This window comes from Leopardus geoffroyi, chromosome E1 (genome assembly GCF_018350155.1).
Source record: "Leopardus geoffroyi isolate Oge1 chromosome E1, O.geoffroyi_Oge1_pat1.0, whole genome shotgun sequence".
Lineage (NCBI taxonomy): Eukaryota > Metazoa > Chordata > Mammalia > Carnivora > Felidae > Leopardus > Leopardus geoffroyi.
Genome location: NC_059330.1, coordinates 24,502,941 through 24,521,813, shown reverse-complemented (window position 1 = coordinate 24,521,813; position 18,873 = coordinate 24,502,941). Strand labels below are relative to the sequence as shown.

The 18,873-nt window shown below is 50.3% G+C and overlaps 2 protein-coding genes across 10 annotated transcripts in view; one reads left to right on the top strand and one right to left on the bottom strand.

Annotated features, from left to right (window-relative positions):
* Positions 1-18,873, top strand: part of PIGW (phosphatidylinositol glycan anchor biosynthesis class W) — a 40,399-nt gene that overhangs the window by 8,870 nt on the left and 12,656 nt on the right. For 2 of the 3 annotated variants that reach the window (XM_045488167.1, XM_045488168.1), the window contains exon 2: positions 4,263-4,752. The gene's annotated coding sequence lies outside the window, so the exon portion shown is untranslated. Of the gene's footprint in view, positions 1-2,978; positions 3,150-4,262; positions 4,753-18,873 lie in introns of all 3 variants that reach the window. The other variant, XM_045488165.1, reaches the window with a different exon arrangement.
* Positions 1-18,873, bottom strand: part of MYO19 (myosin XIX) — a 31,613-nt gene that overhangs the window by 3,429 nt on the left and 9,311 nt on the right. For 3 of the 7 annotated variants that reach the window (XM_045488139.1, XM_045488143.1, XM_045488141.1), the window contains 17 exons: positions 14,997-15,129; positions 14,323-14,392; positions 13,666-13,768; positions 12,926-13,022; positions 12,708-12,784; positions 10,946-11,036; positions 10,356-10,527; positions 8,542-8,615; positions 7,738-7,859; positions 7,456-7,569; positions 7,019-7,195; positions 6,572-6,724; positions 5,424-5,531; positions 4,522-4,592; positions 2,633-2,736; positions 901-1,064; positions 643-772 (listed from right to left, as the gene is read on the bottom strand). In XM_045488139.1, coding sequence (XP_045344095.1) covers positions 643-772; positions 901-1,064; positions 2,633-2,736; positions 4,522-4,592; positions 5,424-5,531; positions 6,572-6,724; positions 7,019-7,195; positions 7,456-7,569; positions 7,738-7,859; positions 8,542-8,615; positions 10,356-10,527; positions 10,946-11,036; positions 12,708-12,784; positions 12,926-13,022; positions 13,666-13,768; positions 14,323-14,392; positions 14,997-15,129 — 1,960 coding nt within the window. Of the gene's footprint in view, positions 1-642; positions 773-900; positions 1,065-2,632; positions 2,737-4,521; positions 4,593-5,423; positions 5,532-6,571; positions 6,725-7,018; positions 7,196-7,455; positions 7,570-7,737; positions 7,860-8,541; positions 8,616-10,355; positions 10,528-10,888; positions 11,037-12,707; positions 12,785-12,925; positions 13,023-13,665; positions 13,769-14,322; positions 14,393-14,996; positions 15,147-18,873 lie in introns of all 7 variants that reach the window. The other 4 variants (XM_045488137.1, XM_045488142.1, XM_045488138.1 and 1 more) reach the window with 2 other exon arrangements.

Here is an 18,873-nt window from a genome sequence, read left to right as displayed (position 1 = left end):
CTACTTCAGATTCTGTGTTTCCCTCTCTCTCTCTGCCCCTCCCCCACTCATGCTCTGTCTCTCTCTCTCAAAAATAAAAAACATTAAAAAAAAAAAGATTTCTTAGCTGCATCATAAGAGCGGTCCATAATAACAGCTGTCAGATATTTGGGTTGTTATTCTAGTATTTTTATTTTCAAAATAAGACTGCTGTGAACATGGTTCCTATATCTCTTCCTTTAATGAATCAAAACTGAAGGTCAGTTTTACCTTCTTACACTCAGCAGGTAATGATTTATCATATAGGCAAAGGAAGACGCATAAACTGCTCTCTAGGTCTGGGAAAGGGGAATTAAAGGCAAATTTTTAGCCTCTGCTGCCTACAGAGCACCCCACCCTTATTTGTGGTGTGACCTGGCTTCCATTAAACTGGAGAGACACTCTGGGTGAGGTGAATCAGAATTCAAGTCCCAGGGTACCATAGGCTTGTGCTGTCAAGGTCTTGACGCTGGGACACAGGTTTAGTATATGGGGGTTCAAGCAGCAGCATTTCAAAGGAAACCTGTAGCGTGCAAGGTCTGCAGCAGCTGACAGGGACTGCATCCAGGTCCGTCTGCTGGCCTGGAACTGTGGCTGTGTGCCCAAGAGCCCCACCCCTCCTACCTGCCTGGATGAGCGTGGCAGCCTGCCTCTGCCTCTCCTGCTTGCGGTGCCGGTGTCGCCTCCAGCTTCCCTGGATGCAGCAGGCACACTGCTCTAGCACCTGGGCACGCCCACATTCCAGAAGCTCCAACTGAGAGGAGGGGTATTCACTGAAGTCTGCAGCCTCTCCTCCCACTGCCCTGAGGTGAACCCACACTCTGTCCTGCTAAGCAGAGCACGCAGCTAGTGAACTACCCTCCTCATCACAAACCAGCTTACCATGGAGTCAGTCATAAACACTTTGGTCCTGCCACAATGCACTGGGACTGGTGTGGCCTCGGCTGGGTCACCAGGTGTGGCTGCTGGAGTTAGAGCTGGAAGAGTATGGAGGATGTCCTGGAGAAGAAGTTGCAGTGTGGCTCCCTTGGTATGTGGAGACCATTCTATGGGATGGGAGACAGAGGTCTCATCAGCTCTTGGTCATCTACATGCTTCTGTGGACTTAAGAAACTGGTTCTGGTCTCCCCCATACTCCATAGGCTTCTTTGCTGCTGTTCTTGCCTCTAACCACTTCCACCTTTTTGGGGGGCAGAGGTGACTCCTCTGTTGTTCTTCAGGCCCCTGGCTATTCTGAGGAGTACCGGAAACCCCACTTGTGGCTGGCCCACAGCCTCCATTTCTGTGGGTCCCCCAGGCAAGCTGGCAAAGGGCAGCTGGTGCCTGGATTCCAAACTCCAACCAGCCAGCATCTGTTCCAAGGCCCCAAATATGCCGAGGGCCAAGCAGGGCAGGTGGACCACTCCCTAAGCCCCTCACCCCTTAACTCCCTGCCATGTATGGGAAAAGGGAGAACACCTCCCAGTCCCAGGGAGGCCCAGCAGGTCCCCATGTCACATTGTGCATAGCTGGCTCTTGCAGAGGGAGGATTTACCTGAGGGCTCTGACCACCTTTTGCTGCCCAGTGCCTCTCTGGAGACAGAGGCTGCCAAAGAAGATGCCGCAGACGAGAAATCCCAAAATCAACCAGGGGCGAATGGGGCTTTGGGCACAAGACACAGAGCAGTAGAGCAAATCATGAGAGGAGAAGGAAAGAGGTGGAGAAAAAGAATGAAAGGAAAGTGATAAAACTAAGCCCAAGAGAGGAGGGAAATCAGGACTGTCCCAGGCCTGACAAGCCCCAAGGTAAGGCTGTGTGGGTGCAAGCAGATGCTGCTGGGCTAGGGTCCTACTGGGCATTGGTCTCATACTCTGTCCTTGGCCTCTTCCTCCTCCACCTATGCCAGGGTCTTACCCTACATGCTGACAACCCCCAAACTGGGGCCAAGGGCCAGACCTTTTCTTTGATATTAGGGCTTGCTGAGTGCCTGGCAGACATTTCCACTGGATGACTGTAGGGACCTGGAGCTCAAGTCAGTCCTGCAGAGCTCAGCAGCTACCCCCAAGCCTCTCTACCTTCTCTCAACTCTAGTCAACCTAACAACCTCACTCCCAAGGCCTGCCATGGGCCCCCTAACAGTGGTCTCCAGAAAGCATATGGCTGACATCACTCCCTTCCTCCTCTGAGATGTCCTCATCTGCCCAGAGAATAGAGCTCTGCTCCTGTGACATGGCCTGCCTGTTACCCCAGTCTCACCTCCAACTGTTCTCTGCCTTTACAAGTTCTACACACACAGTGTTGTCTCCTGCCTGCAGGCCTCTGTTCAATTATCTGTCCCGTGGAATGCCCTTCACTTGGCTAATACCACTGGTCTTCAAACACCACTTCCTCCAGGAAGCCTTCCCTAATTCATACCTCCTCAGCACTACCCACAGCTTTCTGTTCCTAGCTCTGCCTATCATCTTTCTCCACTGTCTTCTTTTAGTCTGTTTCCCCCAGTGAACCAAGAACCTCGAGGACAGGGCTGTGTTTTACTCCTCTCTGAATGTCCAACCCCCTAGCCCTGAGATGGCCCAGGACAGGTGCTTAGTAAACTATGCTTGAACAAATGACTAGCAAATGGGCCCCACTCACCTGAATGTCCTTCATCAGGAGATGGGCTATGGGATCCAGGGGATGTGCGAGTACAGAGCCTTCTCAGTAATTCATATCGTTCCACAAAGTTCTGGTGAGGGATTCTAGAAGCCAGAGCAGGCAGAAGAAAACAATGAAGTGACAGCTGTGAGCCTGGGACAGCACTTGGGGCTAACGGGAGTTACTCTATTTAATCTACTCAACAACCGAGCGAGGTGCTACCATGACTGCCCACTGAATGGATGAGGTTGTGGTTGTGGAGAGACTACACAGTGGAGACCATTTTAAACTGGACCTGCTCTTCTACAGCCTTGGTCTACCTAAACAAAGCTTCTCACTCTTTTAGTAGGGGATTTTTGGCCTGCCTCCTTCCAAAGGGGCTTGCTGGCTCCTCCCCAACTGGATCACTCATACAGTCAGCCACATCTGTTGCTTCTCTGACTCCACAGCATCCCCTGCTTCCTCCTGATTTTTCTGCTCCCCTTCACCTCAACACTTAAACAGCCGATGACACCCTGTATGTATTTATACCTCCTCCTCCCGAGTCTGGCTTCTGTCCCCAACGCTGTTCCAGTGTGGCTCTTGTTGCAGCCATCAGCAAACACCATGCCACCAAATCCAGCAACTGGCCTCTGGCAGGTGCCCGGCTGACCCCTGTCCCCATACAGCTCTCTCAGCCCCCAGGACCCCTGTGAGCTTGGCTTCCTCCTTCACCCACAACTCCCAAGTTGCTGGTGCTGGTTTCTCGTCATCTACCTACCCATTCTCTAAATGTGAATGTTGCTCAGTGAATGGCTTCAGACCCCTCTTCTCTCCCCACTGTGATTTCCTCCTTGCTCATGGTGTTACAACCCACCAAGGACAGATCCTCATGTACCCTCCAGTTCCTAAAGCTCTGGGCCCCAAGCCTGTCTTATAACCACTGCAAACCTGACAAGGCCACATTCCTGATTCCCCTCCTATCCCACCTCCAGCCTGTGCCTTCCCCAGACATCCTATCTCAGGGACAGGATTTCCTGATTCATCCACTTGCCTCAGATAGAAGCCTGGGAGTTATGTGTGCAACCTGGAAGCTGACTGCTCCCCTGCCCCCATCCCATGATCAATCACCCCACAGTCCTGATTCTATCACAAACCACAGTCCAACTTAACCCATGTCTCTCCATTTTTCATGGTTGCCACCCTCTTGTGGCCACCATCTTGCCTATACACCTGCGCAACAGCCTCCTCACGCATCTTCTCCCTTCTCTTCTGACCCTGTGTCCAACGTCCACACGGTAGCCACAGAACATGAATGAGAGCACAGCACTCTCTCCTCACAATGTCCAGCAGCTTCCCAGCCCTCTGGAAAAACTGCCAAGTCCTCATGGGACTTCTGAGGCCCCTCTCCCCCCATTTCTCTATGTGCAGGCACTTTAGCATCTCGGTTCCTAAGCTGGAGCTTTGTGCTTGCTGTTTCCTCCCCCAAATCTTCCCAGGTTGGCCCCTTCCCTCCCCAGAGGTCTGAGCTGCTTAGAGGGGTCCATCCCCAACCAGCCCAAAGATCCTCTTCCCCATTAGTCTACCTAGCAGCACTTTGTCTTTTTCCTAGCACTGATTAACTTAATACTTCTTGTTCTTGACTCCACAGGAATGTAAGCCCCAAGAGGCAGAGGCTCACCTTCCTTATTCACTGATGCTAGCAACAGTGCCTGGTGCAAAACAGTACACAGAAAGGGAATGGATAAATGAACAAGTGAAATCTCTTGAGTTCCAGGTTGACTTCTGCAGACCTGCCTCTTTCTCTTCACCTCCACATCCTGCTCTGGGCTGGGCAGGTCTTGTCATGCCAGAGTCCCAAGCTCCACCCCAACACTGGCCCTGCCCACTGTGGGGCCTGGCCCACTTACCGGATGGGGAAGCCAGCAGCACTGATGTGAATGGTCTCCACAAGGCCACAGGCCTCCAGCTGACTGAGGACCTGCATTGGTGAGGAGACAGGGTGGGCACCTGTGGTGTGGGACCAGCAGACCAGAAATACCACTCCTTCTGCCCTCTGAGGCTCTGGTCTGTGTGAACCTGCAGGCTGTCCTCATGCTTGACTGATGAGGGTATACTCTCCTGCTTCTGATACCGTGGAGGTAAGTGCTGGTCCTACTTCTGTCTCACCACTCCCAGCTGTGCAGAGACTCTGCCTTATGATGCAGCCTAACCCAATTTGTTTATTTATTTTTATATTTTGTGGGCAGTGGGGTAAATCATAGCTGAGGAGCAGGAGAGGTTAAATTGTAAAGATTCATTGGGACCTTAGTGGAGAAATCCTGGCCATAAACCCTAAGGCCAGTTGACTGTGGGACACTCTCCAGCATCCAGCACTCATGCCTCATCCCCATCAGAGCCCAGTACCCTGAACAAAGGGCAGCTGCTGGCCATCAACTTTTGTGCAAATTAGAAAAAAACTCTACCTCTGGTCAGAAGTGGCCACACTGTGCACACACTGCAAGATGATTCAGACCCTTCAGCTAATCACCCAATCCTCCGGGCAGCTTTAGTCTCATCAGGGCACATGGACTGGTGAGCAGAATGTAAGATGCAGTGGAGGCTTCCTGGCTAGCGCACCGTGCCATGCACAGACCACAAGAACATACATGACTGTCCTGCCAAAGCAGGGGCGCAAGATGCCCTAGTGTCAAACTCAACCCAAGAGACTCGCTCTGGTCACTCCACTTGGAGCCGAAGTTCTGCCTTTCGTCCCTTCAGGGTCTTGGCCAGATAGGGCTCCCTACAAATCAGCTCTGGCCCAGTGAATTACCTCCTCCTGGAGAAAGGTGTGCGCCTGGCCCTGGCTGTTGGGCTTGATGCAGCGAATGTAGTGGGGCGTGGTGCTATGTAGAACCTGCAGAAGCTGCTCCAGGGAGGCCTGCAGCAGGGAGAATGAGGAGCCAGACAGATTGAGGCTGCCCGTGGGCATCAGTGGGGCCCTGGTTAGTGACTGCATCAAATATCCCCTGGCGGTCTTCACAGCCCTGAGACGGATATCCTCCCAGGCCCTGGGATGATTATGGGAGGTGCTCACTGAGTCCATGCACCCTCCTTGCCTGAGCTCCCAATGCCCCTCACCTCCACTTCTAGGGACCTTCCTGACCTGTGATCTGTACCTGGTTGGTCTCCACTCCCCACACCTCCCCCCCCCCACCGCTCACCAGAACAATCTTCCTGGAAGAGAACAATCTCAGAAGCCATTCATTCAGGCAACAATTGTTCTCATTAAGCCCAGACATAGTCAGTCTGCTGCTCAGAGCCCAGGGTCTGATGGGGTCACACGAATGTGTGTTGTGCACCCCCTCAGTAGCGTGTCTGAGGCTAGGCAGGAAAGAGCTAACCAAACCTGGGCTCCACCAAGTGGTTCCACTAGGAGGTAATGATTAGGCTGAAATTTGAAGGACTAGAAGAAATCAACTAAGACAGGAGGTGTGGAGGGTGGGAGTCTGGGATGGGGCTGGGGATGGGGCGGGGAGTGGTACAGGCAAGGGTGGGGCATCCCAGGAAGGTGGAGCAGAATGTCAAGGGTTGAGGGCGGAAAGCATAAGGTGCTGGAGGAGGTTGACAAATCTGCAAGCCAAGGACAGGGCTTCAGCAGGAAGCTGGAGAACTAGGAATGGACTGGGACACAGAGGTTCACGTAACTATTGTTCCTCCATGACCACCCTATCCGCCGTGGGTGAGAGGCCCACTGTGCCACCCATTAAGCACCTAGGCTTCCTGTCATGTCAGTTATGTCTATTTGTTGGTTTTCTGTTTTGGTCTTCCTCATGAGGCTACCAACTCCATGCAGACTGGGACCATGTCTACTCACTTGTCAACGTTCCCCAGCAAACCACCAATCCTGGGAGGTGCTTGGTAAATATTTGAGATTGATGAGTGAATCAAGCACATTCTATCAGCACCCCCAGGACCCACCTTGAACTTGGACACCACAGTCAAAACAGGGGCTCTGCTCTGGCCAGAGGGCTCTTCCTGGGACTTCTCTTCAGGGTCCATAGGAAATAGCACCTTGAGTAGGGGGTCCTGGGATTGCTGTAGGAGCCTGGTCAGCTCAGGGGGGACAGGGTCCTATTAGGAAAAGACAAGGACAGCAGGTAAGGGCAGGTGGAGTGCTACCAGGGTTGTCCCCAGGTTTGCCAGCCCTGCTCACCCAAGCCCCAGAAGAAGGGATTCTACGGGAGACCCACTGTGACATGGGTCATTTCTGGGCAGCTTATGCCTGATTAGCAGAGATGTCAGGCAGGTAGGCCAAAGAGGTGACTTGGATTCTGGGAGGATATTCAGGAGAGAGAGAATGCAAGACAAGAATCTTCCATGTATATGCAGCAATGACTCAACACCTCATTTTACGCAGGCCCCCACCTTGTTCTTCTCCACCAGACCTGCCGTGTGGTACTGCACAGGCCCTGCATAATGCACCACGATGAAGCTGGGCTCCCGGCTGAGCTTGTTGTGGCCCAGGCAGGGACTGCCTGCCAGGGCACTCTCGATGCGTGTCTGGAGCTGGGCTGCACTGCTTGGCCGATTAAGGCGGCATTCCTGCATGGGATGCAATGGACACTCAGCCACAAATATGAGACAGGCTCGCCACAACCATCATGGATCCCCCCCGCCCCCCCACCAGCAGCATAGCTGTCACATAGGCATCATAGTGACCCTGAGAGGGAAGGAACATAGGGATTAGCAAACCCATTTGGCAGATGGGAAGAGAGAGACACAGAGAGGGCGTAGTATGGTCTCTGAGGCCCCAGAAAAGCCCAGAGACCAACTCTGGTGCTTAGCATACTAGTTGACCCTACCTCATTTATGAGGGAGCAGATACTGATGGGGCTTCCCTCAATGAGATCCAAACAGGCCTGGTTGTCCTGGTAGTTGACAAAGGACCAGTCCAGGCCCTCAACTGCATATTCCTCCTAGGGGACCAAAGGTGGCAGCTGGGTGGTAGGAGAAAGCATCTGTGATCTGAGGCCCAGATAGGTCATCCATGACTGGCCTCAGTACCACAGGATATTCCAGAACAGCATCAAATAAGGAACTAAAGGCTCTGGGTCAGACCCTGGAAGGAGCATTCCACTTCTCACCTGCTGAGCCCTCAGGTAGTGAGCCACAAAGTGCTGTTGTAGCTTCTCGTTGGCATAGTTGATGCACAACTGTTCCAGACTGTTATTGGGAAATGATTCAAATCCATATACATCCAGCAGGCCTGAGAGGATGGGGCAGAACCCATGGGGCCACTGCAGGGAGCAGGGGCAGGGGTACTACAGGAGTCCAGGGTGAAACCTCATACTTGGTACCCTGGAGAGGTTGAATGAGCAGGACACCCAGCAGTGGGCACAGTAAACACAATGCCCTGGGGTGGGTCGCATCTCCACTTCATGGCCCCTCAGAATTCAAAGCAGGAAGAAAGGCTGAATAAGGTGTGAGAGGCAGCCTAGGGAACATTTCGTGTCCAATCCAATTTAGAGGGCTTTGATCTCACCAGCCCTGTTGGTATCTAGAATTCCACTGTCTCTTGAGCAAACCTCACATCTTTGAGCTTTACTTCCTCCTCCACCTGACTACCCCACCCCAGTTCCAACCATGTTACCATGTCCCCCAAATCCCTTCTAATCTAGCCATTGTGTCTATCCCCTCACAGTTCTCCTGAGGCTGGAGCTGTTTCAGGGGAGAGGAGGGGCCCTCACAGACAAAACACCATCTGAGTCTGCCTGGAGAGCTACAGATGGCTCAGATGTGGGCACCGAGAACACAGAGACACCCTTGCCCAGACACTGGTGGACAATGAGGAGATGGGGGTACAGAGAAGGGAAAAGAGCTGCCTGGAGTTGCACACTGGACTGGACTTTTTTCGAAGGAGTGCTCCTGAAAGGGTGAGCCCCTGCTACCTATGAAAGTGGTCCAGGAGTCAGGGTCTGCACAGATGCTGCTATTGATCACGGATACCAGCCAGTCAAACAGCCTGTTGGGGTGGGGGTGGAGGGAGAGAGGACTCTGGTGAGAGGTCAGGTAAGCCTGAGGGATAGCAAAACTGCCCCTCCAGCCAGGGTGCCACACTCTGAAGGGCCTCTATTCCCAGCCAGACAGGCCAAAGGATCAAACCCTTTCCTCCCATTTGCTGCCCATCCCATTTTGCCCCACTACGAATGCAGGCTTGTGGTCATGCATGTTCCTAGGATGCACAAACTAGGCCTGTCCTCCCAACAAGACTGAACACACGACCGGTAGACTCTGGGGCTAGACAGGGAATGGGACTCCATCAGTCACTTGGCCAGACACCCAGCTAGTGTCTTAACTGGAAGGGAAGGGGTGAACAGGAAGGCCTAGGTGGAGTTTGCAAAGAACTGAGTTCACTGGACACCCCTGAAAACCGGACCTGTGGCACCTAGAGCTCAAGACCCTGCCACATCCCTTAGTCCTGCATAAACAGGCCCCGAGTCACCTGAGGCCAAGGGGTACTCTGCACTCTGGAGCACCCCACCCTGAGACGGTAAGGCAGTTACTATGCTGGTGACATGTACAATACTATTAAGGAATTTCTTTCTTATGATTTTTCTTAAAGTGACTGCTCTGCAGTTTATTGCAATTCAGTCAGTTAAGGGTTTCTGCTTTTGTACCAGGAGCTCCAAGTACCTGTCTGAGGCACTGAAAACAAGTGACCTAGTGTTACAATGATCTGATGTTTATTATGTATGAAGTGCTCTATGGTTAGAGGTTCACATGATGTATGATCATATTTTATTTTACCGATTTTACAGTGACTTGACACAAGCTTTAAAAGTCTTTGGCATGAAATTAGCTTCAAGGCAATGGGAAAAGAGTCTCTTCCTGAATTGGGATCCGTCTGAGCCAAGCTGCCCTAGGCAATGTTCAACTCAGCAGATCTTCCCTTAGTAATGCTTCTCAAGCTCTTGACTCTTCAAGAAGTTCATGAACATGGGGGGGACCCTCTCCCCAGGTGCCCAGGTTCCCATGAGCACACACGCATGCACACGCGCACACACACACACACACACACACACACATACACATACACGCGTGTTCTGACCCATGGTTCTGGAGGATTCTGGGTCCCCTGACTCCTTACTTGGTACCCAAGGCTCCCTTACTTAGAACCCAGGGTGAGAAACCACCCTTAACCACATGGCCAGAATGTGGAGCTGCTCAAATAACCCACCAGGAAAAGGCCAGGACCCCCACCTTCACCCTGTTGTGGACTCCCATTTGCTGCACACTGTGTTGTCTGAGACTGTGGGCCACACTACTGGCCCTACCATCTATCAATTTCCCCAGGTAACATGAAGAGATGAAGTATAAGGTCACTTGGAGATTGAGGACCCTATTCACCCATAGGTCTAAACCTGGAACTCTGAGAACCCCAGATCAGCTTGGAGGCCTGATATGCCAGTGAAGACCTAAGCAGGCTTTCCTCACCCATGGCCAAGAGCAGGGCAGGCTCCTATACTTTATTAATGAGCTGAATCTAGCCCAGAATGTGGCAACTTCCCCATGCAGAGTACTCTGGAATTAAGGTCAAAGGCCCTGCCCAGGGAAAACCCAGAAGCCATTCATTCCCTTTTGTCCATTCATATGCTTTATCTGGAAGCCCTCACCATGGGCCTGGGCCTATTGCATGATGGTGTCTGATCCAACTCCAGAGAGGGGGAGAACTTGGAAGGAGGGCAGGGCCCAGAGTGCTTACCGTGCGTAGACTAATTTGGCCAGACAGTCTCTGCGAGTGTCACACTCGGCTCGGGAGCAGGGCTTCTGGAATACCTGCTGCTGCCTGCCTGCCCTGATGGTTCTAATCTGCAGTGTCTCCAGCAGTGAGTCTTCTGGAAGCTGCAGCAGTGAGGCTGATGTCCTGATAGAGCCTGAGAGGGACAAATCACCCTCCATCCAAAAAGCCCTCTTTACAAGACACTGTGAAGTCACCCAACTGGACAGAATAAACCTAGGTTCTGGTGCATGAGGAGACTTGCCCAAAGCAGAGACTGGACTTGAACCCAGGACTTATATGTCCCAGTCCACACTGCCATATGTGGGGCAAATCACTTTATAAACCCTCTCTTGTTTTCTCACCTGTAAAACAGACATGATGCTGTTTGCCTCGCCAGAGATGGGGTAAGTAGTAACATCCATGGTTTCATCAAGGGCATCCTCACATTCCAAATTTCACCCTCTGGCCTCCCACCAGGTCCCACCAGTGTTGGCCCTTTTCCAGACAGGGCATACCCTGCTCCCTGGGTGTGTGACCAAAGCTGATACACAGACCCCCATCCTTGTTCTCACACTTGGCATCGTCCATCAGCTGGCAGGACTGGGCTTCATCCTTAGAGTCAGCAAACCAGATGTTTCCGAGGTGCAGCAGTCCAGCCAGGACCTGAGCAGACAGGAGAAGACATGACAGGAGCACCTTCTCAAGGGCTGAAGCCCAGCCTGGGAGAGGCCCCTCTCCTGATGAATATAATCATGAGAACAAAATAGTAACAGAAACTCCCAATTGATACCCATGACAGAAATGACACAGGGAAATGTTAAATTACAAACCTATAGGGATTTCTGGCTGGCTCAGTGGAGCATGTGCCTCTTAATCTTGGGGTTGTAAATTCAAGCCCCACGGTGAGTGTAGAGATTACTTAAAAAAATAAAATCTTTAAATCACAAGCCTATAGGCAACAGACGTGGTAAAAGAGAAAGGCAGGATGAGAATCCATGTAGTCTGACTTCAGATGTCTCCCAGGGCAGCCAGTGGGCTCCTATGTCACCCACTGTCTGTCCTTGTGCCTCCCCTCCTCCAGGAGCAAACTGTGAGAACACCACTCCTGTTACTTGTGGACCAGGCTCTTTCTGTGTGGCTGGTGGGGGTTTGGCCCTGGTTCCCTTTGGTCCTTTCTCAGCACTGCTAGGCAGCTGACAGCACAATCCAGGATAGGATCTGTGATCTTGGTCTCCTAATAGTGGGTGCTCCCTTGCCTGTACACTCACTGATCGATAAGGATGAGTCTCCAGGGGCTATAGAGAGGAGACTCATATGTCCAGCAGCTGGGGAACCCTTAGACCCTTATGGGGAGAGCAGAGCCTCTCCTACCATCCCTGTCTGGTCCCAGGCAGGGTATCTCCACATGATACCAGCTTTCAGGCCACAATCTACCTTGGAAGAAGACTGCTGTGCCCAATGGGTAGAGGGTCATGATACTGTCAAGCCAACACTCCTGTCCAGACCCCTGGTGTTGTCCACTTGTCCTGGGCTTGTTCCCATGTGCTGTCCCTGTGGCCAAACCTGATGGTGCCCATACTGGCCATGATCCCCTCCCTGCCTGAGCAGCCCCAATCCAGAGGTAGAGGTCAGTTTCCACTGTACTGCCATCTCCCTGCAGGGGTTTCTCCGTATCTGCTGCCAGCTCCTCCTGTTGCTCTGGTGGGTGAAGAGGTGATGGCAGAGGGAGGTAGTGAGCCCAGTTAGCAAAGACAGAAGGGGGAAGAGAGGCCACTAGTGGGATGAGAGGCGCCCAGGTCACATGGGTCAGCACTCCATCCAAGAGGAGGGAAAGAAAGCAGAAGTCAGAATTACTACACCTGGTACAAACTGCCCTATGGTGATGTCTGACCTTGGGGAGGTTACTTTACCTCTCTGATTTTCTCAAGCACAAAATGGGAAAAATCTCCATATACACAGGACTGTTAAAAAAACCAAATAACTAAGAGATATGAGCATGATTTTAAAATCTGAATACACTGGATGAACATGTGGTGGCATCACTTCTCTATTTTGATCACTGCAGTGATAACTGACCCAGGCACCTCGTCCTGTCCCCCGGGCCACTGTGCTAGATTTTATAATACAGTACTGTGCACTTGATCACTGTCCTCTATGCTCTGTCCACCCTGACTCCCTGTTCAGGCTCAGGTGCACAGAGGATAGTTGACTCCTTAGAAATTACACAGTGGGGCCTAAAGTCCTAGATCCTCAGAGTTCAGAGAAGGGGCCTATGAAAGGGGCTGCCCATCCATCACATCTACCAAACATAAGAGGTATGCCTTTTCTTCTCACCTGAAAGATGTTGTTCTGAGTGGGGATGTCAATGCCCAAATGAAGCATGGCCTCTCTGGTCACCTGGAAACAATCCTCTGAAAAAGAATCCAAATCACAGCCCAGTGTCAGCACCCGAGGTCAACAGGGGCTTCAAGGAGTGAAGAAGGCAGGCCCTATGTAGAATGTGAGTGGGTACTGATGGGCTAGCCCAGGGTGCTAGGCAAGACTCCCCCTACCTTCCAAGGTCCTCTCTGGGTTAGGTAGCCAAGAGAAGGATGCTCCCTCAGGGAGGTGCCACTGGAGCCTCTCATCCACGCTGGCTCCTTTACAGATCTGTGGGGAGGGGTGGGAGGGTGGCTGAGGTAGGGGTGTGAGGAAGACCAGGCCTGCATAAGCCTGGGGTTGTGATGAGGAGAAATGCTTCGACATTACAAGGCTGAGACGTCAGGGCACAGAGCCCAGGGGAGGCCCAGGGGCAAAAGCCGCAGTAAATATTCTAAATATCTCTGATGCAAAAAAGCCTGCTGAGGCCTGTGGTCTGATGAGGAAAGCAGTCCTGTCTAGAGAGCCCCCAGTCCCCATCTGAGAGCAGGGAGATGTACTATCCATGCTCTAGGGAACCCCCAGTCTTATGGAAGACACATCAGACACAGTTCTAGGGAAGCCCTCATTCTGTTGGAAACAGTTGCCATTCTAGGAGTCCTCAGTTTGGTGAGGGTGACACAGTGCCAGTCTCAAGGACCTTTTGGTCTGACAGAGAAAGCAAAGGCATCTCCATGTCAAAACCATCCTGGGAGTGGAGGTCCAACGTGAGGCAGAAGTGTTGCATAAAACTTCCAGGAATAAGGGGTGGCATCACTGAAAGCCAGGTAATGAGGCAGGCCTGGAGCATAGTGGGGGTGGAGGGGAGGGTTTGGACACTCAGACCCACCTCCACTCTACATCTGGGCAGCTGTGGGCCCAGCCTGACACAAACCTGGTAGAAGATGTGGAAGTTCCTCTCACTGGAGGCCTGGCAGGTCACTCGAGTTTTCTCTAGGAGGTACGTCTGGACTACAGCTCCAGTCATCTGCTGGGCACTGGGCACAAGCAGGCCAGAGCCCATTAGTGGTCTGTTCATTCCATAGCCATTTATTAGGTACTATCTTGTCCCAGAATGCAATCTAGCCACTCCCCCCAAAGCTCTTTCACTTAAAGTGGATGTTGAGGACAAGGACCACTCAGCAGGTCCTTAGCTGTTCTGGAACTTTCCCCTGCGACCAGCTCAGTGGACAGGACCAAGCCCTCTATATGTCATTTTGTCCCATCCCAAACCAAGAACAGAAGCCCCAGTTTCAAGTGTAGGGGTATAGTCCAGAAAGGTGGTAGTTTAACTCAAAGCCCCCGAGCAAGGGTGAAGCCGGGAGGAACTCACAGGCCATGACAAGAATACTGCCTCTGGGTCCCTGAGGCTGGAGTAGCTAGAAGTCTCTAGGTTCAAAGATCACCCTCAGGCTCATTTAGCCCACAAACATTACATGCCAAGAGGAGCAGGGTTCTGCCCATAAGGGTAGCCCAGGCTGGAGACTGCCCCAGTCACTTGCAAACTCCCCACCCCAGTCCTCCCATCAGCCAGAGTGGCAGCAGCCATTACCTGTTCAGCTGTAGCTGGATGAACTTCCCAAAGCGACTGCTGTTGTTATTCCTCAGTGTGCACGCATTCCCTACAGATCACACCTATGTTTATAACACTCCCCCACGTTTATAGTCACAGGGGACTGGACTAGAGAATGGGCACTCGGGCTTCAGCAAATGTGTTTCAGGAGAGTTAGAACTTCCTAGCAATGAACTAGAATGAGCAAGTCTCAGTGGTCGGGGACTGTCTTCTTTGAAGGGAAAGGACCAAAATCAACAAGCTGTCACTACTGAGTTAGGTAACATCTAGGTACAACAAACCTATCTCCACCCTACATCTGGGCAGCTGTAGGCCCAGCCTGACACATCTAGGCTCGAGTTCCAACATGGACAATAACTGATGAGCATTCTTAGACAAGTCCCCTTCTTCCCTGAAACATCAGGAAACTGTATGTAAGAACAGGATTTGAACTAGGAGAGCCACAAAGTCCTCTCCAGCATACTGTTACATCTACCTGGGCTAGAAGAGGGGATGAATCTAGTGGAAGGAGGCCAAGGGTACCTGGAAGGAGGTTGAGGGTCCAAGGCAGTGAGTGATACACTCTCCTCTCAAAGCACTACCCCTCTCCCTGGGAGATGGCAAATCCCAGAAGAAATGGAACCGAGGTACTATGCACAGGACACCAAGCTCACCAAAAGCTTCCATGATAGGGTTGGAGTTTAAGATGCGCTGTTCAATTCTCTCTGCAATTTTGTGACTCTCTAAAGATGTGGGTGAGGCAGCCACCACAGCATAGAACTTCATCAGGCAGCGGGATGTCCATGTCTGCAGCAGAAACAACCCTGTGGGAGACGAGTCCATGTTCCCTCCCACCAGACCTCAGGATATGGTGCCCACTAGAGCCCTCTTCTCCACCAGACATGTTGCTGACCAAATGGGGAAATAGTGAATTTAACTATGTCCTTGGACAAGGCACTTCACCCATCTGTGAAATGGGAGGCTTGCTCACTTCTGCTGCTTCTAGTTCCAGAGGACACCTTTAAGAAATAAAGGAAGAGGCAAGGAAGAGGCACCTGGGTGGCTCAGTCAGTTAAACGTCTGACTTCGGCTCAGGTCATATCTCATACCTCATGAGTTCGAGTCCTGCGTTCGGCTCTGTACTGACAGCTCAGAGCCTGGAGCTTGCTTCAGATTCTGTCGCCCTCTCTCACTGCCCCTCCCCCACTTGTGCTAGTGTGAGCTCTCTCTCTCAAAAATAAACAAACAAAAAAGGTATTTAAAAAAAAAAAGAACTGTTAGAATTAACCTTTTTTCAACACAATTGCAAAATTCAAATGAATTGTAAGGTAGAGAATAGCTCCCAGAAGGTAGAACAAAATATTAAGAGATGGAAGAGTAAGTGAGAAAAATAAGACTATTAAACAATTACTCAAACTTCCTACTAACAGAGAAGTTAAAGAAAGAAAAAACAGAGGGAGGAAATTATTAAATTATTAGCATAATACAAATTTCCCCAAAGAAAAGAACATGAGTTTTCAGGTTAAAAAGACCCACACAAAATATCCAGCACAATAAATGAAAAACAAAAAACAAAAACCATACCAAAATAAAGACTGAGTTTTTAACACCTATGGGTAAAAATGAAGATTCTAAAGGCTTTTAGAAAGAAAAAACAAATCACCATTATGGACTGGGACTCTCTATCACAACACTCAAAAAATATAGAAGAAAAAACCTTATAAATTTGGAAAGAAAATGATTTCCAACCTGGAATTATATAATCCAGCCAACATATCAAGTTTGAGGCAAAATAAACATTTTCAGATGTGCAACTCAAAAATTTGCCCTCCACACACTTTTTTCAGGAAGCTACTAAAGAATGTGCTCCATAAAAACAAGGCTGTTAAAGAAGTTAAAGCCATGGGTTCCAGCAAGGGAGTTTGTCATAGGACAGAGGGCAACTGGGGAATCCCCAGAGCGAGGCAGAGAAGCTCCCAGGTAGTAATTGTATGGCAACAGCCCTTGGCAGTCCAGGCCTCCCACCAGTCCAGGTCGGAGCAGGAGATCTGGGAGCTCCAAAAGAATACCCCCATGACAAAAAAAAAAAAAACAAAAAACCTGATATACTTGCCATCAGGTGAGTCCAGCTTTGGTGACAAGTTTAGTAATAATAATAGGTATACAGAAACTAAACAAGTGAAAAAAAAAAAGGACAATTATTAAGTAGAGGGAAAGTAAAAATTATATAAGAAAGGATAGTATATTATACGGTTCTGCTGTGAACAATACATACATGGCTGTAATACTGCATATTAATTAAAAATCATGAGAGGCGCCTGGGTGTCTCAGTCGGTTGAGCATCCAACTTTGGCTCAGGTGGTGATCTCATGGTTCCTGGGTTGAGCCCCGCATCGGGCTCTGTGCTGACAGCTCAGAGCCTGGAGCCTGCTTCAGATTCTGTCTCCGTCTCTCTCTGCCCCTCCCCTGCTCACACAGTCTCTGTCTCTGTCTCTCTCAAACATAAATAAACATTAAAAATAAAATCATGACATAATTACTTATGTATTTGGGGGCAGAGAAATAGGGCTAAGTCTTTTTTTTTTTAATTCTTTTCATGTTTATTTATTTTTGAGAGAGAGAGAGAGAGAGTGTATAAACAGGGGAGGGGCAGAGAGAGAGGGAGACAGAATCTGAAGCGGGCTCCAGGCTGTCAGCACAGAGCCCAATGTGGGGCTCGATCCCACAAACCATGAGATCATGACCCAAGCCAAAGTTGGATACTTAACCGACTGAACCACCCAGGCACCTTAATCATAGTAGGGAGTGAACAGATAAGGTCAAAAACTGAAAAATTAACAATATAAGCATATTGTTTAGAAATACAGATGCAAACACCCAAATAAACTGCTAGAAGATGTGAAAGTAGTTGCCTCTGGAGAGAGGGAATAGTCTTGAGAGATATGGGGTGGGGTTGCTATTTTTCTTTGTAAGCCTTGCAGTACACTTGATTTTTGAACTATGTAACTATGCTACTACTTATTAAAAATAAATGAAAAAAAACATACAGACCCAGCACATGAACATAGTGGCTGCTCAATAAAGGGCTACAATACTTTGGTTGCATGGGTTTCAGGCCAGGTACAGCCTCAGCGCCCCACAATTGCTCTGGAGGACAATGAGCTTTCTCTAGGAGCTGGGTATGAGCTATTGTACTGGCTACCTTGATGGAGCTCTTAAAGATCCTCTCCACATCCAAGTCCAAGCTGCCTTCCCTGAAGCTTACTGTCTTCACCTGTTTCCTTGCCTATCTTTCCCAGTGGACTGAGCCCTCTAAAAGCTATATTTTGCATTTTCCATCTCTTTCCTCCCCCTGCCACTCTTCAGTGGCCAGCCCACGGCCTAGAAGCTGCCAGGTACTCAGTGCTCAGCAATTCTCTCATATGTGAGTATAGGCAGAAGCAGTTTATGTTCTAAAGAATTCCTTGTGGGGATGCTTGGGTGGCTCAGTTGGTTAAGCATCCAACTTGATTTCAGCTCAGGTCATGATCTCACAGTTCATGGGATCAAGCCCTGTGTTGGGCTCTGTACTGACAGCATGAATTCTCTTTCCCTCTCTGCCCCACCCCCCGTTCATGCTTTCTCTCTCAAAAATAAACTTAAAAAAAAAAAAAAAAAAAGCATCTCTTGTGAGGGTAAAAGCATTGTGGAAAGGGCGGGGTGGCTAGGTGAGGCTTGGCAAGAAGGTGGTGAGGCCTGGCCCATTGGCCTCCTCTGACCAGCTGTGCAACTCCTTAACCATCCCTGTGCAACATTCTGTCTCATTTGTGGTTCTGCCACCTAGGGGGCCAGCTGATCATATCAAATGCTTCTGTCCTTCGCCACAACTGGCCTGATGCACTGCCCTTGCCATCATGGGGGACCCGAGGATGCAAGTGGGCTCCTCCAATAAACCCTTTCCCACAAGTCACCCCAGCTACTTTAGAGGAGTTCTGCCATGTGCCAAGCATGCCACCAAGTGCCTATGTGCACTTGTTCATTTAACTGTCATTGGAGTCCCAGGAGTTAGGTGTTGGTCTTCCTGTCCTTATCATTTTACAAGTGAAAGAACTGAGGTTTGCAGAAGCTAAATTCCTTTCTAATGTGCTCTTAACCACTATTCTGGAATCCCAATAGCTGACCTCTGTTTCCAATGGTGTCAGAGAGGAGACCTTTTTTTTGTTTTTAACATTTTTGAAGTTTTATTTATTTATTTTTGAGAGAGAGAGAGAGGCAGAGAGAGAGGGGTACAGAGGATCCAAAGCAGGCACTGTGTGGACAGCAGAGAGCCCAATGTGGGGCTCGAACTCACAAACCATGAGATCATGACCTGAGCCAAAGGCAGACGCTTAACCAACTGAGCCACCCAGGTGCCCCAGAGCTGAGACTTTTTTTTTTGTTTTGTAATTTTTTTTAACATTTATTTTTGAGAGAGAGACAGAGTGCGAGCAGGTGAGGGGCAGAGAGAGAGAGAGAGAGGGAGACACAGAATCTGAAGCAGGCTCCAGGCTCTGAGCTATTAGCACAGAGCCC